Source organism: Lacerta agilis, chromosome 2, assembly GCF_009819535.1.
Source record: "Lacerta agilis isolate rLacAgi1 chromosome 2, rLacAgi1.pri, whole genome shotgun sequence".
In the NCBI taxonomy this organism is placed as follows: Eukaryota; Metazoa; Chordata; class Lepidosauria; order Squamata; family Lacertidae; genus Lacerta; species Lacerta agilis.
In genome coordinates, this window is record NC_046313.1 from 22,542,129 (window position 1) to 22,566,798 (window position 24,670).

The 24,670-nt window shown below is 42.8% G+C and overlaps 1 protein-coding gene across 2 annotated transcripts in view; it reads left to right on the forward strand.

Annotated features, from left to right (window-relative positions):
• The window catches only part of KCNJ16 (potassium inwardly rectifying channel subfamily J member 16), a 46,718-nt gene extending 22,299 nt beyond the window's left edge, over positions 1–24,419 (forward strand). Inside the window, exons 1-2 of one of the 2 annotated variants that reach the window (XM_033138919.1) lie at positions 7,447–7,695; positions 22,437–24,419. In XM_033138919.1, coding sequence (XP_032994810.1) covers positions 22,531–23,832 — 1,302 coding nt within the window. In that variant the 5' untranslated portion in view covers positions 7,447–7,695; positions 22,437–22,530 and the 3' untranslated portion in view covers positions 23,833–24,419. Of the gene's footprint in view, positions 1–7,446; positions 7,696–22,436 lie in introns of those variants that run through there. The other variant, XM_033138920.1, reaches the window with a different exon arrangement.
• Positions 24,420–24,670: the final 251 nt, after the last annotated feature.

Genomic DNA, 24,670 nt, shown 5'->3' on the forward strand with positions numbered 1-24,670 from the left:
ACTGCAAATTTAAGCATGAGGCAGAAGCAGCAAAGAGACTAAGTGGCTCTAATTACCTTCATGAACTGATCCACAGATACCTTCTGTTTATTGCCTAAATGTGATCAATTGTAGTAGAAATGAGGCTGGGAACATCAAGGAGTTCTGTTGCCAGGATTTAGGGGCCCTTCAAAGTAATCCCAGTGTGCCCTGTTAACTTAAAATAAGAGAGATTTTTCACCACACTATTGTGACCTATCATAGAATTGTAGAGTTGGAAGGGTCATCTAATCCAACCCCCTGCAATGCAGGAATCTCAACTCAAGCATTCATGACAGATGCCCAGGCAACCTCTGCTTAGAAACCTCCAAGGCAGGAGAGCCCACAACCTCCCGGGGGAGGCCGTTCCACTGTTGAACAGCTCTCCCTGTCAGAAAGTTCTTCCTGAAACTCCTTGGGTTCTCCATTCCGAGTAAGAGCAGTGGTGGGTCCTTGGAGGAGTAGGCCATTTGCTGGTTTTGGGGTCCCAGCAAATTCTTAATCTCTGCTACCAGGAGCATCATAGCCCAGGGAAGACAAGGTTTGGAGCAAAAGATAACTGTTGCACTCAGGGACAGCGAGGAGATGATCCCGTGGAAGCTGGTTGCATGTATGAAAAGCCTCAATATTTTTTTGTGACCTGGCTGTTGAATACCTGAGTTAGGCTGCTGAACTGGACACCTGAGACTACGTGTGGAATGACCATTTTATGACTCAGCGTCTAGTCCATTCAAACTGGGTGAATGACATGATAATCTTGATAGGACATTGGATGTGTTGGATTGTTGTAGGCCCAGCCTTCCTTAAAAAAACAAAAAACAAAACAGGAAGCACCATTTCAAGACAGGCTAGAGATTCTTCAATTCACATACAGCACATAAGAGTTAAAGAAAAAATCTTAAAGGTGTACTCCTGGCATAAATTCATCTCACTTTGGTGGGACTGTGTTCCAGCAAAGCATTTCAAAACTGTTAATCTGTAATAAATTGTATAGACTGTAAAACATTAGAGTGTAACACATTAACTTCTCGGAGGTGAACTGTATCTATAAGGAAGGCCAAGAAACTTTTTGTTTCCCAAAACATTCTTCAGCAGTTGCTTAATGGCAATAAAACCACTTCAAGGCCGGTTTAGACTGATTTTTTTCTTGTGCCTGTTATTTCTAATGCGTTATTTAGATATCCCAGTTAAAGTCCTTTGCGATAAGATCTGCTCACTCATTTCATCATGTTTGCCTTGGAGGAATAAAGAGAGTCTCTGGCTGACATAAGAACACTATAAAGCAAACCTATTCCAATCCAAAACTAATTAGGGGTGGAGCCGCTGACTTGGTCACCTCCTATTTGCTCACTACAAAGCCAACAATTATACACCGCAAAGCTCAGCAAAGAGATTGTTGTCTTTTTAAAGAAATAATTTGGCATTATTAATTATTACATGGGTATCTTGCGTCTCTCTCTCTCTCTCTCTCCAAGCAGCTCAAGGCTGTGCATATATACAATTATTACATTTCCACATGCCCTCACAATAACCTTTGCTTGAGGTAGGTTAGGCTGAGAGAGATATTGAAAGGATCAAAGTCATTCAGTGCAGGGATCTGAATCCAAGTCTTCCTGCCAAGAACCAATTGCCACATCTCACTGGCTGTGGTGCCACGCAAGAATTCCATAATATTGATGGAGCACAATCCTATGGGTGCCTGTTTGTTCAGGATTAAGTCCCATTAAACTGCAATGTAATAATAATAATAATAATAATAATAATAATAATAATAATAATAATAATAATTTATTTATACCCCAACCATCTGGCTGGGTTTCCCTAGTCACTCTGGGTGGCTTCCAACAAAATATTAAAATACAATAGTCTGTTAAATATTAAAAGCTTCCCTAAACAGGGCTGCCTTCAGATGTCTTCTAAAGGTCTGGTAGTTGTTTTTCTCTTTGACATCTGGTGGGAGGGTGTTCCACAGGGTGGGTGCTGCTACTGAGAAGGCCCTCTGCCTGGTTCCCTGTTACTTGGCTTCTTGCAGGGAGGGAACCGCCAGAAGGCCTTCAGAGCTGGACCTCAGTGTCAGGGTAGAATGATGGGGGTGGAGACGCTCCTTCAGGTATACTGGACTGAGGCCGTTTGGGGCTTCAAAGGTCAGCACCAACATATTGAATTGTGCTCGGAAACGTACTGGGAGCCAATGTAGATCTTTCAAGACCGGTGTTATGTGGTCTTGGCGGCTGCTCCCAGTCACCAGTCTAGCTGCTGAATTCTGTATTAGTTGTAGTTTCCAGGTCACCTTCAAAGGTAGCCCCTCGTAGAGCGCGTTGCAGTAGTCCAAGCAAGAGATATGTAAACATGAATAGGATTGCACTCAAAGTATGACCATCCCCATGAAACGAATCATAGTTTCAATCCAATGCTGCCCTCTCTATATATTTGTAAACATATAGAGCATGATATTGTAAAGGTAATATCGGCAGGCTTTAGAAACTACATTGCCGCTCACATGCCTCTGCAGAAAAAGCAGAGAAATGTTTTTAGAATGGAAAGTGAAGGTAGTTATTACAGAGGTACCATGGTTCTCAAACTTAATCCGTTCCAGAATTCCATTCCAAAACCAAAGCGTTCCAAAACCAAGGCGCGCTTTCCCATAGATTAATCCATTCCAGACTTTTAAAAACAACCCCTAAAACAGGGCGGGTGCTGCTACTGAGAAGGCCCTCTGCCTGGTTCCCTGTTACTTGGCTTCTTGCAGGGAGGGAACCGCCAGAAGGCCCCCAGTGTCAGGGTAGAATGATGGGGGTGGAGACGATCCTTCGGGTATACTGGACTGAGGCCGTTTGGGGCTTCAAAGGTCAGCACCAACATATTGAATTGTGCTCGGAAATGTACTGGGAGCCAATGTAGATCAATGTAGACCCCTAAAACAGCAATTAAACATGAGTTTTACTATCTAATGAGACCATTGATCCATAAAATGAAAGCAATAAACAATGTACTGCAGCCACACAATCAATCAATCAATCAGTAGCTGGGTTCCAAAGAGTCACACAAAAAAGAGAGCCACAAAAACAAAAACGCAAAATAAATAGCAAAAACAGACAGACCGCAGCGTAACACTCCAAACGGAAGCGTGGCACTCAAATCGGAAGCGTAACACTCAAAACAGAAGTGTGGCACTTGAAACAGAAGTGTGACACTCAAATCAGAAGCGTAACCTCAAAACGGAGCACATTTGACTTCCGAAAAAAGTTTGCAAACCAGGACACTTGCTTCCGGGTTTGCAGCGTTTGGGTTCCAAGTTGTTTTGAGTACCAAGGCATTTGAGAACCCAAGGTACAACTGTACCGAACACCGTCATGTATTCAAGAAATGTTACCTACAAAACTCCAACATATCACCTGTAGTTCCACACAGAACTGCTAAGTATAGACATAACAAGGCTGACATCACTCTCTATGGAAAATGTTACGAATACTCAGCACATTAAACAAGAATCAAAGCGAACAGAACCTGATCTTTAACCATGGACCTTAGAGAGCATTTGGCTTGCACATTTGCAAACGAAGAATGAAAACAGTTTAGGATTTTGAACAAACCTTCGGCTGCACAGTGTTTGATGGTAAAAGAAATAAATAAAAGTTTTATGACCTTTCAGACTGTGAAATGAGTGTGTATACCTAAGGCTCCAGGCTCCGATATGCGAATTAATGTAAAATGATTTATTTTGCCATTGGGGGTTAAGAGATGAAACTTTGCAGCAAATTCTTAGTTTTAATATCATGCAGAACAATTGCTTAAGTAATATAAAAGATCTTGGTTCAGCGACTGTGGACATGATACAATATCGTTTGACCAATCCTACCAGTACCATTGAGAAAAAGACTTGCTATTCTTTCCTTCTCTTATCTCTGAGGCTGAGTGAACTGCTAAGTAGCTGGATCCGAGCATCTGACAACGGAATATGTGGACAGACCTATGTATATTTTGCAGCAGAAACCAACCTACTGTAATAGAACCTAGTTAAAACCTATGAGAACACTGCTTGTTAGACTTTCTCTGAACATTGTTGTTGCCAGGAAATGGAGGAACTTTTTTTTTTGGCAGAAATATATTAATCAGACCTCATTGAGAATGTGTTCAGAAATATTAAATTGACAGATGGATGAAGAGTCAGATAAGGACAAGCAAATTCAGCATCACTTCAGGACAAGTAATTGAGATTTTATCCATTGTGAATGCTTCTCCTTAAATTTTGCACTTCTTTCCTGCCTGGGAAAGCTGAGCTCTATGGCTTAGAAGAAAGTGCATTGCCTGTGCTGCCCTGAAAAGAGCGAAGTGGAACACTGCGTCCATTGAGACAGCTTTGGGAGAGGACTGCAGCAGCAAGACATTCAGGAAGAGATGTCAGAGGGACAGAATGGATGGGATGGGAAGCTGTAAGTCATTGGAATACAAATGGGATGGGATGGAAACACATTCATGCTGAGATGTTCCAGCAATTTGTCTGAATGGGATGACCCAACTGGAAACTGTACAAGAGGAATATACAAATACCCATGCCATTGTATTACTCAAATACAGATAAGTAAAATGTAGTTCTAACACCATGAGTAGTATAGTAAAATAATCCTTGTGGGTTTTGTTTTTTTGTTTTTCTGAGCAACTGTAAAACTGCCCAGGAAATTTTTGATTGAACAAATGCTTTCAATAGATAAATATACTGCAAGCATATTATGCAAGCAATTTACCATGAGCAGTGTGCTATGCATACTGTTTCTATAGTTTATGCTTTTCCTTAAAACTTTCAATTTTCATTAGCCCTCCTCCCAAACAAAACTGCTGTGTCTGATTACAGGTAGGTAGCCGTGTTGGTCTGCCATAGTCAAAACAAAATAAAATAAAAAATTCCTTCCAGTAGCACCTTAGAGACCAACTAAGTTTGTTCTTGGTATGAGCTTTCGTGTGCATGTGCACTTCTTCAGAGATATTCAGTACTTTCCTTTCTTCCTGGGCACTCCATGTGACACATTCCCTTTCTTCAGCCCCCTTTGCCCAATCCCTGACGGGAAGGACCTGTAAGGTGCCATTTCTCTCTTGCAGTGTCTTCTCTCTCTTCCAGGGTGACCTCTTGAGGGGACCTCCAATGTCATTCTTTCATGAGTTGTGAGGGTGACACGCACCTGCCAGGTGAAAAGTGGCACCCCAGGAGCTGCTTTTGGTGCAGGCAACCCTGCCTCCTCCTCTGTGATTTTCCTTGGGAGAGGATGCTTGGCAATTTGAAAGGAAGATAAAAGGATTTCTCTCCAGACAGATAGTTGTGATATTGGAGATCAGCGCAGAAACCAGTGCATCATTACAAAGGTCTCTGGCAGTGGGGTGGCCACGGGCTGCATAAGAAGTAATATCTTGGGCACTGCTTTGACATTTGCTTGCACCTCTCTTCCCTGGGTCAGGAAGCAGTGTGGCTGCAGTGTGACTGCTCCAAAAGCTGGTTGCAAGCTTGCACCATGAAAACAAAACCTGCATCCTCTGCTTGGCTTGTAGGACAGAGAGTAAGGCATCGGTGAATGTGTGCAGTGCACCTCTGCTCTGAGTGTTTAGTCTGATTGAGCTTCAATAGGCTATGGCAAAGGTTTTCAACCTATTTGGGTGCATGGTTCCCTTAACCAACTGCATTCTTTCTGCGGCACCCCTGTGGGGCTCAGGAACCCAGTTATGTCACCCCTTGCCTGCAGAGCCGGCAGCCCCTCACCCCTTTTCAAACACCCTCCCTTGTTGAGTGTTCTCTCGGTCTCCTCTCCAATCCCCTCTCCTTGGGAGTCCTCTGGGCAGCTGCAGCTGTTGTCGCTGGTCTCTGCGTCTCTGAGCTGCCCCCGTCTCCTCACTGCCCCGCAGGGGCCTGGGAAGCACCCCACTGGCCAGCCCCAGAGGCACCATTCACCTGGGGAGCGTGTAGCCAGGGCTCCTGCAACGAACAGCTGTGCAGGCCTTTGGGAGGCAGAGACCTGAGAGGAAGGGAGGGGATGGAAGAGGGGCAGAGGCCAGTGTTGCCCATAGCACCTCTGACCATCATTCAAGGCACCCCAGGGTGCCACAGCACATTGGTTGAAAACCACTGGGCTATGGGGGTGTCATTGGACCAGACCCATGATCTATTTGTAATAAGTCTCATTGGGTAGGACAGCTGTGCCTGGCAAGGGAAGAGGGGAAGTGTTAGTGTAGCAAAAAAATACAACTGGGTTTGCATTGAGACCAGATGGTTGCAGAGTCTGGGGCTGTGTCAAATTTTTATGGCAGTTTTTGGTGGGGGAAGGGGAGTCTGCCTCCCCATATGTTCTCTGAAAGCCTCCTTTTTAAATCAACAAACTTGGCATTCTCCTATTCATTGGTGTTCAATGCCACTTTGGCTCAACTCTTCCCTGAAATCTTCTTGCTATGTGAGCCAACCAATCAGGGATCATGGCATCAGAATTATGATGTCACAGTGCACATGGCTGCTCAGATTTGACTAAGGCATCACAGAGACAAATCAGAGGGGAAGTACTGCTTCCTGCCTTCGCTCTGAATGGGAATACATTTCTTTTTATCAGTTTCAATCCCTCCACCCGTTTTCAAATGATCACTGAAATGTGACACATACTGTATATTTGTTGAGTTTTTGCACTGGGAAAATTCCAGAGGGAGGGAGGGAGGGCGGGAGAGGGATGCATTCTGGATTCAGCTCGGCCCTGGTCCAGTCCTATTTCATCTTTTGTGGTGTAAGAAGAGTCTTGTAGACTCGTTCTAGGGCAGCTTTAATCAGAAGCAGTAGAAACATTGAAACTTTCTTTTGGGAGGGTCACGTGTTCAAGCAGAGCCTGACACAAAACAAACACAGATTATTTTAATTGTCTGCCTCCTAGAAGGCTGGCAAGTTGTATATTTTTAGAGAGCCAAATTTATTTATTTATTTCAAACACTTGTCTGTCTCATCCTCGGTTGTACTGATGCTTGAAGTGTTGCCCAAAATACATAACTACAAAATCAATTAAAACTCAATCCATGTTTCATTTTGTTTTGAGGGGGGGGATGCATGAAGCATACACATTTTTTAAAAAAATAAACAACAACAACAACAACAACAACAGCAGCAGCAGCAGCAGCAACAAAACAAAACCTGAAGCAAAAAAATACCAGCAAAATTAAAACATACGAAATCAACCAGAACATCAGAACCAAATTTAGGGAGAAGATCCCATTTTCAGGGGAAAAAACCAACGTTTAGGAGGATTTAGCAAAGCCACAACAATGATTCAGAGTTGAACTGACCTTTTTACATGCAACTTTCTCTGTCTCTCTGTCTTTCTGGGTTTTGTTTTGCTTTCTTGGAAGTATCTAACACTTTAATGCGGACGGAAGCACAAGTCTGAATGGCTGCCAGGGTTATTGTGAAGAGCCCGTTTGTCCTAAATACTCAATGAGCTGTGGGAGCCAAGGTTGCTTAGCACCCCATAGAATCAAGACCTCAAAGATAAAAAGGCTAGCTTGAGCTGTAGCTTTCTGGGGTGTGGTGTGTGGACATAAATAAGAAAATTAAGGAGAGCGCAGTTTTGTTCCACTTCAGTTATTGCCGTGGCTCTTTAGCTAGCAAGCTCTAGCTGGTACTTGGTGGATGCAGCTGCCCTCTTGGCCAACAAACTGGTGAGTGTATTGGGGACCCCCAGAACTGAGACACGAGAGGCTGCATCGAAACGGCAGGCTTCATAGCTGGGCTGAATCAAGGTTTTAGACGCCTTTGTGGATTTTGCACTGATGAGATTGGAAAAAACTACCCATATGGATTAATTCTTCTGTTTTATGTGATGCCATTTTGTTCAGGTTTGTAACTCTTGCAGCACCCGAGCTTCGTAATGGCAAGAGACCTGACATGCGTGCAGATGATAATATGTTTGTTTTGCACGTGATAAGGGGGTGAGGGGACAGATAAAGTGGGGCTTGGAATCACATGCTGCTCCTGAGCTATTCAAAGGATTGCTCCTGAGTGGAGAGAAAGCTTTCAATGTCAAGTCAGGACTGCTCTCACTAGACTCCAACTGTAGGTGCTCCAAAGAGGAGAAAATTGCATTGGTAACAACTTGGTCCATAGAAGCACAACATGACAAGGTTTTTAGGGATCATAGGCTGGTAGACTGGGAGAAGGAAGAGGAAATGGGGACTGGAAATCTTGGAGAAGAGCCGCAGTGGTGCAGAGGTACCATTGTGGAAGGATGGAGAAGAAGCGTGACATTTCACAGGCTTGTGGAATTGTAGAGCTGGAAGGGACCCTGTGGATCATCTAGTCCAACCCCCTACAATATAGGAATATGCAGCTGTCCCGTAAGGGGATTGAACTTGCAACTATGGCATTATCAGCACCACACTCCAAGCAACTGAGCTATTTGTGGACAAGTACCTGGTGACAAGGGATGTGTTGTGGTAGCAAGGAGATTCAGATCAGAATCTTGGACCTTCTGAGAGTGGTCCCTTGTACCAGTGCTCTTCTGCTGGGCTTAGAAATCCCCTTGTGCCCAACTTTTATTATTGGTTCTTCTTCTCTGTGCTCTGCCCCACCCGGTTACTGCTCTTCCCTTTTCCTGATATCACCCTTGATTGCCTCAACAAGTCAGAGTAGAGCCCCTGCCTTAATCTTCTTGAGCTCTTTCTCCACACTTTGGTCCCTGAACCTCTCACCAGCTTCCATGGCCTGCCCATTCCTGCCTTCACTGGATTCCTGTTTCAGTGTATCTGAAGAAGTGTGCATGCACACGAAAGCTCATACCAAGAACAAACTCAGTTGGTCTCTAAGGTGCTACCGGAAAGAATTTTCTATTTTGTTTCACTGGATTCTGTCCTCAGCCTACCATTTGACCTCTGATTTTCGTTCCCCCCCCCCATCCAGAAAGCTCAACTGTCCTCCCCACACTGCCCCAATCCCCAATTACATGACATTGCATCTCTTGGTCTGATGAACATGTTAAGTCATAGGCTCACAGTGTGCCTCTATTGGCTAATTTTTGGGCGACTGGTCTTTCCAGTATACTGCTTGCACCATTATTTATAGCATGCTGTTAGTGCTTTTGTACTACGTTAGTCTTCCTATGTCACAAAACAGCTTTTACATCTGCAGTGATGCCCCTTAGCACTGTCTGTTATTGTCTGAATAAACTTGTTTTGCTTTGTTCCTTCCACTGTGAGGACTTACAAACTTTCACATGCTTACAGCCCGCTCTTAGACCTCTGAATCAGGGCACTGTGTGCATAATCTTGAGAGTGTAGGGCAGACAGTTGGAAGGGGGACAAAAGAGTTCGGATGTAAGTTCTAGGAAGAACTAATTACAGTGGAATTTCCCAAACATGTAACTGGTGCCTACTGACATTTTAGTAATAAGAACATGAAAATAGGATCCACATTAATTCCAGCTCACACTCCTCAGCATTTTAGAGAACATCTATTAAATTTCCCTCGTCTCTAACCTGATCCAAACATCACTACAACATGCTCATATGCTTTTTTATATATATAAAAAAGGGAAGAGGAGGAGAGAAGAAACTTCAGTGGCTTGTGGCATTTCAAAGGAAAAATTTTCTAGCATCAATGGAATAATCTGCGTAGAGTGTGTCACATATATCCAGTGCTTTTTTTTCCAACAACAACAACAAAATATTTAGGAGTACTCTCATTTCGACTCAAGAAAACCACCATTTTATGGTTCAAATCAGGAAAAACGAATACAGTAAATGGACAAAAGTACAAAGGTGCACAAAATGTTTAGGGGTACCTGCGTCCCCCCAGAAAAAAGCACTGCATATATCCTTTATATAGAATAACTTACTGCCATACGGGAACATTGACATTTCTGAAACACCACCATTGATTATTTTATATTTTATATGAATCTGTTCACCAGCAAAGAACTTTCCTTTTGTACTAGCTTTGTTTTGCCTCCTCCTGCAGCCTCCTCATTTGCTCTGAGTTGTTCTATTAAATGATAAGTTTCCAGCAGCTCCTATATGGTACCTTCGTTGCTTCTACTCATGCCTATGAAACACACTTCCACTGGGATGATAGGCGTTCATCTGTAGGAGAGAGGTCATTTTGCATTGCCATTATGACAATGCTAGCGCATTAAGACCCCACTTTGGGGTAAAGGTTATCTTAGATTATCTACAGGCTTCTACACCATTGTTCTGTGATGGTTCTCAGTTTGGCAGATGCTGCGTACATATAGAATGCATCCCATTGTTTTTAATGTGAGCTGCCTTGGGGAAATATATACCCCGAAAAGCCGTATACAGTTTCTGAGATTAATAAATATGCCAGAATGAATCATTTCTACAGAACGAACAATCCCTGATCTACTTGGTGCTTTGTGAAAGAATTGCCCCTACCTGATTGGGGGCTGCCAGTTTTAACATCACTTGCTTGTGGGTTGATGGAGAGGATGACCTCTGAAGTTGCATTGTCAGTACACAGAGTGGCAGTTGCTTGTTCAGTGACAGTGTGTGTGTGGTCTTGATTCAGCAGTCAACCCCACAAATTGGATATGAAGGTTTGTTGGGTTTTATATTTAAAAAGTTAACAAGAAGAAGACAAAAATCAGATGTCCGTTAGACACATCCCTGTTGGTCTCATTCCATAATCTTATGAATCTTTCATTACATAATGGAAATTATAGCCTCCTCTAAGTTATATTTCTTTCCAAAAACAACATCCTGAAATCACATCCATGCCTCTGCTAGCACTGGAAATAAATGTTGTACAAAATGGGCAGAATTTTTAAAAACTGAATGAAATTCTAAACAATTTAGAATATGTTCTAAAAAAAATCTTACATATTTTATTAGGTTTTTCTTCTTCAAAAAAAGCCTAAACCTTGTTTTTGTTGCTGTTGTGATGATGATGATGATGATGATGATGGAATAGGATGTTGCTATTTTCATTGGAGAAATGTTGCAGGTTATGCTGTTCAAGATTAGCCAGGACCCTGAAAAGGAGCAATCCTCTTAGGAGTCATTATAGCAATGCAAGTCTTGAAATGACCAATTTGCAGTTTCGGTTATACAAATACACCACGAAACAAATGCCTTTCAGCTGCTATGCCCATTCACTTTTGAATCAGCTAAGCACTGCTGGTTGAAATGGCAACCAAACAGCCTATTAATTATAGTATTTTAAACTACTTGAGAGTTCGGGCCACATTAACAGAAAATGGGCTACATTAACAGAAAGCGGTCAAACCTGATCCTCTGATTGTTGGTGAGATGCCTTTTACCTGTTATTCAATGTGCTGTTATATTACATCATGTCTTGCTTAGAACCGCAAGAAACTCATTTACTCTTCTCTGCCAGCAGGAGCTGGAAGTGAGGATTGGAGTTTTCTGTGTTCCAAAAGCTGCATGTAACCCATGAGGTTCCTTGGAGAATGAAATCTGGAGGGAAACAGTCAAGTTCTCTACTTCTGGCAAAGGGGTGAAAATGTACATATAGTGGTACCTCGGGTTAAGAACTTAATTCGTTCTGGAGGTCCGTCCTTAACCTGAAACTGTTCTTAACCTGAGGTACCACTTTAGCTAATGGGGCCTCCCGCTGCCGCCGCACAGCCACTGCCCGATTTCTGTTCTCATCCTGAAACAAAGTTCTGAAACAAAGTCCCTTGGGCAACCCTCCCATCTGCTCCAAAGCCTCTGGCATACTAAGAGAGAGCCAGTGTGGTGTTGTGGTTGGAGTGTCAGACTAGGACATGGGAGATCAGGGTTCAAATCCCTACCTGGCCATGAAGCTCACTGGGTGACCTTGGGCCAGTTACTGACTCTTAGCCTAACCTACTTCACGGGGTCATTGTGGGGATTAAATAATGAGTGGGGAAACCAGGTGTGCCACCTTTATATCCCTTGAGAAAAAAGTGGGATATAAATGCAGTAAGTGAATTAATAAATAAATATTGCCAGATCTTTGGTGTAGACTTGACATTCAGGAATGGCGGGTAGGTGAGATGTAGTTGTGTCCACCTGTCTTGAACCTGCTGGAAAGTAGCAAGTCTTGAGTCTGCTCTAGAAATGCTTCCACCCCAACCAGAAGCCATGTTCTGACCCAGACTGCTGTTGGGGACTCTGCACTATGCTTTCATTTAAACGAACATATGAACGAAATCTTTGCCAGTCAGCCATGCATTAAAAGTTTGCATAAGATTTACATTATTATGATCCAGCAAGCTTCCTTGCAAGTAATCTGGAAATGGTAGCTAGGTGGTGAACAAGGAGCCTCTAGCAGATACCCTCAGAAAACGTTCCCAATAGATTTCATGGATGAAACCTTGAAACCTACACGGGTTCAAGTTTGTGGTGTAAATGTGCCCTTAACCTCACTATGAGCAAGAACATATGGAGATACCTTATGCTGAATACAATCATATATTTGGTTGTATGAACTCATGATTTGGTTAAGGGTTGATGAGGCCTACAGTTGGTGTGTGTTGGGCTTTTGGTTTTAACTGGAAAAGCCTCAAAACCAGTTTAGCACTTGGAGTGGTGTCCAGCTACGCTTCTGGTGCATTCTCCTGCTTCTCCAGTGCTTTTGCAGAGTTGTTCAAACTTCAAACCTCTTACTTCTTCTTGCGCAATGGTATGTGTGCCTTTCGTGCCAGCAATTAAACTCCCACAATGTCTGGGTTGTTTCAAAGTAAGCAAGCTTTAATTACAAGCATATAAATCACGGACACTCTCCCGGAGACTCGGACAACATCTCCGCTCCGGTTCTGTCAAAAGTGAAAGTAAGTCTGACCAGGAAATAAACGGTGTGTCACATAAATCACAAAGACATCGCATACAGCAGATACCCCGGATGTTGTGACACATCCTCTTCCCTGTGGGAGGGGCAAACTGTTGAGCTTCTTTAACCCTGAAAGCTCCAAACCTCACAGTGTGGCATAAGAGTCACTCACACAGATATGGCAGGATAAACTCTTAGGAAACAGAGTTTCCGACTCTTGGTATTGACAAAATCCTGAAAATATAAAGATGATCAGAATATCTACCTAATAGATATCTAGATGTGGTGGAGAGGAACTTTAGCCATGAAGCTCCTTAGGGGATCATGGGCCAATAACTTTCTCTCAAGGTAGCTTACCTCACAGGGTGGTTTCAAAGATAACATGGATTGCACATTTAAGCATTTTTATTTATACCCTGCTCTGTTGTTTTGTTCCAGGGGATCAGGGCAACTAGGAGTCTTTTACCTGTAAACAAAGCCCCATGTCCCTTAAAAGGTTTTAAAAGTAGGCCACATAATGGCTCCAGGAATAAATAATAGAGTGCTGAAAACAACATTAAAATACTGAGTTTAGCATCAACAATAAAATATCTCGAACTCCTTAGAGAATAAACAAAATAAAATAAAAAATTCCTTCCAGTAGCACCTTAGAGACCAACTAAGTTTGTTCTTGGTATGAGCTTTCGTGTGCATGCACACTTCTTGGATGACACAAATAATGCTTTTTAAAAAAAACAAAAACAAATGCACACATAAACACACATTTCTGGATTTAGTGTATCTTTTAATACTGGGAGATATCATAAACTTTTTTATGGGTGCAGATCTGAGATAGCACAAGTGATCTTAATCAAATCAAATTTGGGCTGGAATCCTAAACATATCTACAAGAGAGCAAGCACCCGTTAATTCAGTAAGATTCTGCAAGTAAAGATGCTTAGGATCATAAGCTGTCAGTCTCCACTTCTGACCTTAATGCAGAAATTGGTAGCTACATCTTCACGTCCCATCTAATTTAGGAGGTCAAATCAGTTGAGAGCAATGGTCCCTTCTGCCTTTGGAGGCCATGGATCTGACTGCCAAAGGAACCAGCTGCAGTCATCTTCTGTGGACTCCCCCATCCTTCTGTCAATCATCATTGGCCAAGTACCACCTCCTCCTTTTTTTACAGGATCTGGTTCAGTTAGATGAATTAAATGTTACTGTAGGCTGTTCTAGTGTGGATGACAGCACCGTTGCATGACATTCAAGTCTGCATAACAGCCTCCTGCTCTGTGCTATTTATGTCTGTCTTTCAAATGTTTAATAAACACTTTTATATTGACATATTAAGGCGTCTCTATTGAGACCAATCCAAGTAGTATTTTGCTCCTACTAAACATAGATTCCAACTCATTTCAAGCATATTTATATTCCCATGTTCAAACTATTGTACTTTGCTTTGATCTATTTTCAAAGCACATAAGAATAAGGCAAAATTTCAAAATAAAGGGGCAACTGAGTTCTCTGTTTCCTTTCCCCAAATCTCCCCACTGGTTCTTGAAGTTGTTGCCACCCTTTATACATGCAATATAAGGACCTCCTTCAATGGAAGAAATTACACAACTGGTCCATACATGTATGGAGAAGAGAGCAACAAAAACTCACTATAGAAGGATATAGGGTGCAAACCATTTTTACATTCCACTAACATTTTACATTACATTTTACATTCCACTAACCTGGGTGGGGTATAAATTTATTATTATTATTATTATTATTATTATTATTATTATTATTATCTCGCTTGTCTTGTTTTCTACAAAATCTAGCATTCTTGTGTGGGCTTCTTTCCTAATCTTAATTTTTATAATTTATCTATATTCCCAATGCAAGAATAGCATGATTGCACTCCCAGCTTCCAATGGAAAAAAGTGCTATGGTTATTTAAAGCTGTGTACACACCATACATATGCCACACTGTATGTAGGGTCCTAAGCAAAGTCCTACTGCAAAGGAAGGCAGGGAGGGAAAAACGTGTGTGTGTGTTGCAATAATTCATTTCCCATGTTATTGTAGCTCTCCATGTAAAGCCACCATATCTTTACATGGTGACAAGGCCAAAGCTGTCAAGATTGTTTTCAACCAGAATCTGTACAGGGTAAATGGTGGGTGGTGCAAGTGGCAGGTATTTCATACATGAGCATCTATGGTATCTGTATCTGCCATCATCTATATTTCCATTCATTAGCATCTATATTTTTGTTAGATATGAACTGTTGGTTCCATAGTCATTGGATTTCCAATAACCGGAATGCGTCAGTGAATCTTGCATACCAAGGTGGTCATCTGGGGCTGCAGTGGCAAACAATATGCATCTAAAAATGAAAATTAAGATCATGCATGGAGATAACAGGCTTTGTCAAGAGGAGTGTCTAGAGAGAGCAGCAAGTGAAGATGGAAACACAGGAGATAAGCATCTGTCAAGGATGCTTTACATCAGGGGTGGGGAATCTCTAGGTCTCTCTGGCCCTTGGGACTTTCTCCAGGCTATGCCCCCTCCCAGACCACACTCTCTCTTTCAAGGCCACAGCCTTTGCCTCACACTTTCTTGAGTGTTTGCCTGGCTCGAATGTGTCATTGAATTCTGATAATGCATCTTGCTTGATTGCTGGAGGATAGACAGGGGAGTCGCCATGTGTGTCGAAACTAGTCTACAGTACAAAAGGAAAATTTATATTCATTGTTCTCCCCACTTTTGCCTCTGGCCTCACCCCACATTGGCATGTGGTCCCTACAAGGGAAAGTGGTCCTTTGACTGGAAAAGTTTCCCTAAACCTATCTTAGATAATCAATCTATGTAACACATAGGCTACAAAATTGTGTTCTGCATTGAGTAGAGATGCCTGCCTCAGTGCAGGAGTTCATGTTTAGTGGCTTTTCTAGCTCTGTAATTTTTATTTTCCCCATGCAAGGACAGGGAACTTGACAACTTCTTATGCAATTTATTATCTCTGTTCATCTTAGGCATGTAAACTGTTGGATGAATTCAGAGATAGATGAGCGGAACTTTGCTCAAGCAACAGGGGTTTTCCCAGTACAGCCCTGAGACCTCCCGAAAATCCATCTCAGAGGGTTGGTGGAGTCTCCGGAATAGCATGTGATGGGGATAGAGGACTTCAGTAGAAGACATCTCTGAATTCAAGTCTGCACATTTCACCTCTCCATAAATTCATGGTGTCATTTATTAAAACCAAATGCAATGACCAAAAGGGACAAAGCAATAGATCCAGTCTTTTCGGATCAGATGCTAAGCCCCAGTTCACCATCCCTCATAAAAACCCATGCTACCAGATGCCATTTTAAAGAGATGCATTTCCCAAAGGCCAGGAGGAATTCCACAATTTGAACATTGTCATTCTAGTGTAGACTTTTCTTTACCTTTTACAGCTAATATGAATCCCACTGGAAGTAAACATTGACCAAATGGGTGCAAAGCTTGAGACTTCTAAGTTCATTGGGCACCTTCAGAAGAGGGAGGAGCCCATTTAAGTCAATGGAGTCAAAGGGCACTGAGCTCCTAGGTCCACTGATCTCAATGGAATGTCAGCAGGCCCCATGAAAGCAAAAGTTTATCTCCTCACACACAGAACAGAGTGTGTATCTGTGTATACATACCTGAAGTCTTTGGAGCACAGTTGCTGGTTCCATAGAGACCTGGGGAAGTGAAAACTAAATTCACATTCACATATAGCCAATCAGAGAAAGGGTTTCATTTGAGATGCTGCCTGCTGAAACAAATTTATTTTTCTTGAAAATGAGTAACTAGTGGATGGTCCAATTTCAAAACAGGTCAAAATGTTCCAGCTCTGCACATTTCTTAGTCTCAGAACAGAAAGTCTCGCAAGGTTACACAACTTCACTCGGAAAGGATAAAACAATAAACAAAAAGCACTAAAGCTCATTCCAAACCCTCACTGATGAGTAGTGCAAAAGTGTGATGCGACTACTAAACCAAAGCTTGAGTTGAATTCATTGCATGCTTTGGAGATTACAGAGGGAAAGCCCCCCATTTCAAGCAAAGTCCCAGGCTGTTTTCTTTTTTTCAATTTATTTAATCAGATTCTCAGAACAGAAATACTTTGGAACATAGGTTGTGTGCTGCTTTCTTCAATTTCCCCCTATGCCCAGATTCTTGAAAAATTCTGCGGTGACTAGACAATGGCATCACAATGGCTCTTTACAGGAACTGCAGGTCTGTGTCAAGGCCTTTTCCAATGACAATGCTTCCATGACCAAGACATGTTTCTGTTTTCAAGACAGCACAGCAGCTTGGTTTTACACAGACTCTCCCAGTTCTAAACTGGTGATTTGAGGGCAACATCATAGTGCTGCCGCAGACCCTACAGCAGCACCCAGGTCAAGATCAGAGCGGAAGAAGGGTTTGAAGAAGAGTTTGGCTTTGATATCCCGCTTTATCACTACCCTAAGGAGTCTCAAAGCGGCTAACATTCTCCTTTCCCTTCCTCCCCCACAACAAACACTCTGTGAGGTGAGTGGGGCTGAGAGACTTCAAAGAAGTGTGACCAGCCCAAGGTCACCCAGCAGCTGCATGTGGAGGAGCGGAGACGCGAACCCGGTTCACTAGATTACGAGTCTACTGCTCTTAACCACCACACCACACTGGAAGAGAGTGGCAAACAACTCCCAGTGCACCCAGACCAGTCATTTCATTTCATGTACATGCCACAAACAACAAATCTTCATGAGCCTTCCCTTCATGTAGTCTTTCTCCTTTCAGAACAGAACAGAGGAACAGAGGACTCAATTTCAGTAGACAGCTCTCTTGTTTGAAGGGGCTATCTGGTCCAAATCCAGTTTAAAGAACTGTAAGAAGGGAGGGCAGGGATCACGGTGTGATCCATCAGTCATATGCAGGTACACAGGCTGCCTGTTCACAGTCCTCCCTACAGTGGGATGTACTGAATTTCTATTTTCTCTTTTGTGTTTTATTTTGTAATTTTATGTTGCAGACTGCCCCGTGATCTCTGGGTGAAGGGCAGTATGCAAACAACACCAACAACAAAAATAAGTAAATCCTTACAATTGTTTCTAAACTGGCTCCTTCTTTGGAGGTCTTTAAGCAGAGGCTTGACAGCCATCTGTCAGGAATGCTTTGATGGTGTTTCCTGCTTGGCAGGGGGTTGGACTGGATGGCCCTTGTGGTCTCTTCCAACTCTATGATTCTATCTATACCAGTGCTGGATTTACATATAAGCTAAACAAGCTATAGCTTAGGGCTCCACTCTCTTGGGGGCCCCCAAAAAAATGAAAGGGGAAAAAAAAACCTGGACATACATTTCCAAAATATAAGATAAACAAATAAAATGAAATCTACATACAGCAACAGTGGCAAATGGCTTTAGATACCTATTAGGTCCATAAATTACCATATAGCATCTATTCCACACAAAAAACAGTGACAATTTGTTGTTGACAAAGGACAGCTGGACATATAAAGGGCCCCATTACCTTCAGTAGCTTAGGGCCTCATCAAACCTAATTCTGGCCCTGATCTATACATATCAATCAGCATATGCATATGTTTTGCAAATGCCATAGAATCAATCATAGAATCTTAGAGTTGGAATGGACCCCGAGGGTCATCTAGTCCAACCCCCTGCAATGCAGGAATCTCAGCTAAAGAATCCATGACAGATGGCCATCCAACATGCACTTAAAAACCTCCAAGGAAGGAGAGTCCACAACCTCCCAAGGGAGATATGTGCCCTCCTTTCTCCTTTTTTGTGATACATTTCCTCCATTTTCATGATGCATAGATGCCTACCCTATATATCCCATAATACCAGAGTTATTGTGAGCAAGCGGTGCAGGAGCTGCTGGTGAGGCATCACAGAGCTGCCATTTCAACACTGGCATTACAGTTATTTATCTGGACACTGCAGGGTCAGGGCTATTTGGGCGAACCAGCAGAGCCAATTTTTCATTGCTATTAGTGCAGCTGCACAGTCCAAACTTGCCACCAGCCTGTCTCCACACCATCTAGGTAAGCTGCAGTGACACTGGTATTAAGAGAGCAGCTCTGGGTTATCACCCCACTGTGCTGTCCACTCTTGAGAGGGTTTATCCTCAAGAGACCACTACTCAGACATCAGTTTAGGCAGAGCAAGCCTTATGCAAAATGGCGTGTCAGGCAAGGAGAAGCTTTGATGCCCCCCTTTAGTTGCTGAGTCACCTCAATATTGCATTTCATGACACTGATGCAAGATTTCCCCATCATATACTTAGGCCAAATCTGCAAGCATGGATCTGATCAGTTTGTTGACTGTGCACCATGTTGTAAATGAACCCCAACAGTCATAAGTGCTGTCAGATTTAAAAAATACTGTAAATATGAACTGGTAATATTATTTATTTCAGATGTTGTATGATTTGACGAGTGCTCATTGGACCCCAACACCCAAGGCAGTTGGCATACAAGATTTGTCCGATGAAAATAGAGACACTCTATTCTATAACAAAAAAACAACAACAATTTTATTATTTACTAGCTGGCCCGGCCACGCCTTGCTGTGGCTCCCCCCCCCACACCATTCTTGCCTGGTTTCCCACAGCTTATCCCCATGAACTTCCGTGTGCCCCATTTCAGTCTCCCCCCCCCCCGTTTTCGCCTGGTTTCCTACACGTTATCCCAATGAACTTAAGCCTGCCTCCTCTCAGTCTTTCTCTCCCGTTTTCGCCTGGTTTCCCACAGCTTATCCTGATGAACTTCTGCGTGCCTCCTCTCAGTTCCCCTCCCCCCCGTTTTCGTCTTCCTCCCACTCACGCAGCGTGATTTGTTCCCCTCCCCTGCACTCTCCGTGGTCACTCTGAAACTGTGTTGATCTCCTACCTCCCTTCTCTCTGGTCCCCCCCCCCCCGAGTTTCACCTGGGTCTCCGCTTGTTCTGTTGAACTCCTGTGCTGTGATTTGTTCCGTCACCTCCACACTCTCGTGTCTGTTGCTCCCATTTCAAAATGGGAATTGTCCGAGCCTGAGGCAAGGAGTTGTTATGGCGGTGGTAGCTAAAGGTTGATTCGGCCCCTCCCCCACCAACAGCCTATTGGCTGAGGCGACCTCAAGTTCTGCTCCCCCTCCCACCCTATTCTGAAGACTGTTGTTGAAAAGCGTGTGTTGCTTTGACGTCCACCGAAGGGCGGTGGGGTTTTTTTTTGCACAAATTCACGGATCTACCTGGGAAAGGTGTGATATTTTTGCAATCTAGGTACCTAAGAACCTTCCCATATGGCCAAGGAATGTTGTGTTTGAAGGCAACCGGTCAAGCAGTTACGGAGCAAGGCCTTCGTGTCCGTGCACCCACCTTGAACATTTAGATAGATAGATAGATAGATAGATAGATAGATAGATAGATACCTCACCCATTTGACTGGCTTGCTCCAGCCACTTTGGGCAGCTTTCAACTTATATAAAAACATAATAAAACATTCAACATTTTTTTTAAAAAAAAAACCTCCCATATCCAGGTATCTTCTAAAGGGTGTAAAGTTACTTATCTTCTTGACTCAGGGTTCTCTTAACGCCAAACATACCCTCCAACATTTCTCCAATGAAAATAGGGAAAATCTAGGATCAAATCAGAAACTGTGATCCAGGACTGTCCCTGGAAATTAGGGACACTTGGAGGGTCTGAGTTGACACTCATGTACTTAAGGGCTCCTCGAGATGTTCTCCTTGTTGCGCATTCAAGACGCTCTGTGCTCTTGATTCCATTGGGGTTGTGACACATGATCCTGCTCTCAGTACTGTTCGCCCCTGCAAAATTATGGGGTGGCCACACTGTTTCATTTCCAACCAGTTGATACCCTGCTGAAATCACATAACTTTTTAAACAAAACCAAAACAAAATGTTTTGGTTTATTTTGGTCCTTCTTTAGCTGCTCTGGAGAACAAGAATGTGGTAGCGTTGAAGCAACATAGCATAGCAGACTAAGGCAGAATAAATCCACTACTGATGCAATATTACTGTGCCAAGAACATGTTGCAGAATAGAGCCACAAAAAAGGCAGCAGTCTGGAGAGGCCCTCAGTCTCTTTCATTCTTGAAAAGCCCATCATAAATACTTATTTTGAGATTTTCTTTCCATATTATTGCCTGCCTTGTCCTGGATTCCCTTCCAAGACAATTACTCCTTTTAGCTGTGGTTCAAGCCAGCATTACATTTGTTTGCAGTTCTCACATGAGTTGTTGTCTGACCTAATCAATACAGGGGGGGGGGACAAATTATAACCCCAAGCATGTTTTTAAACGGGAGATTTCTGGCCTTCGGTTGCAGCGCACTTCCTTTTCACACCTCTTAATGTGCAGCTCCTTAAATCACCACGGCGCTTTACAATTGCTGTTTGTTTTTCAAAGACAGCGTATTAAAATGTCGGTTCATGAGAGAGCAATGGATGAAAAAAAACACGAGGGGGGGGGAAATGGCGAGGGGTGTTTTAAAGCTGCAGTTACAGCAAGTCATATGAATATTTCCAATAACTGCGTTCCAAGAAGTATTTTTGGAAGCATGAATGTTGTGTTTTTTAATGAAGGCCATATTCTGAGGATACGACACCATATGTCACAACCATTCTTCGACCAAAAAAGTAAAAGGAAAGTATGCTAGGCTTTAAAGTGTTTTGGAAAACTGTCTTTGCACGGCTGTCATTATTTGCGTGGCTGAGGGATTCTTTGTTTTTTAGCACATCCTAAATGAGATGTACTATATGCCTCATAGGACGGAGCCTTTCCAATTTGCTGCTTGGGTAGAAAAAATGATAGCTCACTTGTGATTTTCATGGGTGACACTTAGGGCAGCTAATCTGTGGCTGATGTAATAGAACAGGCCTGGGGGTCATTAAACAACCTATGGCCTTTTAAACTGTGTGTGGAGTTATTGTTTTCGCTTGTTACTATGTCAGGTATTTTTGTGTTTTTATCTCATAAACTGTCCTGTGCTCCTTGGATGAAGGGTGGTATACATATTTAATAAATCAATCTGTTGTGAACTGCCACCATCAATGGCTTTTGGGCCATGCTCCCGAGGGTGATGGGAGCTACAAGGAGCAGACAGAGCTGCCAGACAAGAAAGCATAGCCTCTTGTGGCTGTTTGCTCCACCCTGGGCCCCTGAAAGGTTCCCCATATGGGCTGGATATGCTGAATGGAGCTGAGTGAATGAGGTGGTACATGGAGTGTACCGCTTCAAATTACATGTAGGGAGGGGGGTGCCACTTCTGAACATCTCCATTTGCAACACCCTCCCATCCAACCCCCCAACCAAAGACTTCTGCAGATGGAAATCTAGCACACAATGGAGAAAGGTTTCTAGCCCACGCCTTTGTCTGCTGTGTTGCTTTTCAATTCATAGGTAGAAAAAAACATAGGGGAGCACTAAGAAACTCAACGTCTTGCCTGTAACCTGTGGTCATGCTGTACATTTTGCCTTCTCATTCAGCAGTAAGCGTAGAATTTCCCAATCTGCAGCAGTGCACACTCCTCATCCATGCTAACCACGCACACTGACAGTGTTATATATGCTTTTGTATTTACTTAAGAGGCAAAAATATGAAATCTCTTCTCTTTGGTTTCATCTGCAGGTTATAAATGAAGAGAACAAGAGCGAGACCAGCTGGTGATTGGCATCTTTAATTGCACCTTCTGAATTAATCACACAGCACAGATTAAAGAAGCATGGCTGAGCCTGGCGAGAAGCTTTTAAGTGTGGAAACGAATAAACTCAGACATGCACACAGCTACCAAGACACAACTTCGATTGGGATTAAAAGAATGCAAAAGCGATTTCTCCAGAAAGACGGAAGCTGCAATGTGTACTTCAAGCACATCTTTGGGGAGTGGGAGAGCTATGTGGCCGACATTTTCACCACATTAGTGGACATTCAATGGCGCCATATGTTTGTGATCTTCTCATTGTCCTACATCCTTTCCTGGTTGTTCTTTGGCTTGGTCTTTTGGTTGATTGCACTCCATCACGGTGATTTATCACTCGATGAAGGAACGACCCCTTGTGTTGTCAGCGTCCATAGTTTCACGGGGGCATTCTTATTCTCTCTTGAAACCCAAACGACCATAGGCTATGGATCCCGTTGTGTCACTGAAGAGTGCTCTGTTGCAATCGTGATAGTTATCATACAGTCAGTGTTAGGCTGCATCATTGACACATTCATCATCGGTGCTGCCTTAGCCAAAATGGCCACTGCCCGGAAGCGAGCTCAGACCATCCGCTTCAGCTATCATGCCACGGTAGGCTTAAGAGATGGCAAACTCTGTTTGATGTGGCGGATAGGTGATTTCCGCCCTAATCATATGGTAGAAGGCACAGTGAGAGCCCAGCTCTTGCGGTACGTGGAAGACAGAGTTGGAAGGATGACAATGGAATACAAGGACTTAAAACTGTTAAATGACCAGATCATTGTTGCAACCCCAGTGACCATTATCCACGAAATTAACCAGGACAGCCCATTGTATGATCTGGACAGGAAGGCTCTTGCTAAAGACAACTTTGAGATCCTGGTTACGTTTGTTTACACTGGAGATTCAACGGGGACATCCCATCAGTCAAGGAGTTCATATGTGCCTCGAGAAATCCTTTGGGGGCACCGGTTCAATGACGTCCTGCAAATGAAGAAGAAGTACTACAAAGTCAACTGCCTCCAATTTGAAGAAACCACCGAGGTTTATGCTCCTTATTGTAGTGCCAAGCACCTAGACAGGAAGGAGCAAGAATACACCACTTTGGAAAAAGCGGTGGATGGAGAACCTGGAACGTCATCATCTTCTTCCTCTTCATCAGCACCAGCACCAGCACCAAGATTAGGACTAAGAGCCCGCTCCTTTAGTGCTGAAGCTTTAATCATCCACTCTGAAATTTCTGAAGAGTCGGCCAAAACCTCTAACCAAGTCAATGTTATCGAGGTGCCGTATGAGAGAGCGCTGGTGACTTTAAGTAGAATCTCAATGGAATCCCAGATCTAACAATCTGTTGCAATGGCTGCTCTTGACTTTGCAGCAGTTTTCAAGGCGCACAAGTTACGGACCTGGTATCCTCAAATCATAAAACGGAAGAACAGACTCGTTGATACTTCATCGAGACTTCAGTCTAGCTCGTATTCTTGTTTTAGTAGATAATGCTGATATTATTCATCTCCTTTAAAAAATTCTTTTTTTGCAAACAATAGAAGTTTGTGCCCTTGTATTTTTAAAAAAGAATGCTTAACAATATTCGGCATCAATACTGAAAGTGGAGGATACCTGTTGATAAGAATTTCAAAGTTGCTTTATCACGGAAGCCACGGAGTCAGATTATTTGAGTTAAAACTGCTTCAGGACCTTGTAGTCCTATGATTTGGGCACATTAATTTCGAATTGTTCAAGGTGACTGTCTTTTGGATTAATGTACAATTCAGTAAATTAAAGAATTGCAAAATAATTTATTTGTGTGCAGCAGCATAGCTGGGTAGTCTATTTGCCAAGTGTACCCTAGGCCCACATCTCATTCAAGTAGCTCTTTTGATTGTACAAAGAGAAGTTAATAAAACCACTTCACATTTTTGTTTATTTGTGGGGATGTAGGCTTTCTCAGAATTTTCTTTTGCAATTTCTAATAAAATATTTTGGTTTCCCCATAAAATATGTAAAGAATAATTCTTACACAGAACAGAGTTTGAAAAAAGTAGCTAGCTTTGCCAAAGCCATTATGCAAGGCACTTTATTTGCTTTCACTTTCTGTTGATCAATGATTTATTTGCTACTAGAGATTACAAAGATGTAAGGCCTATCACACTCAAATTTATGGCTTGTTTTCGTTTAGTTA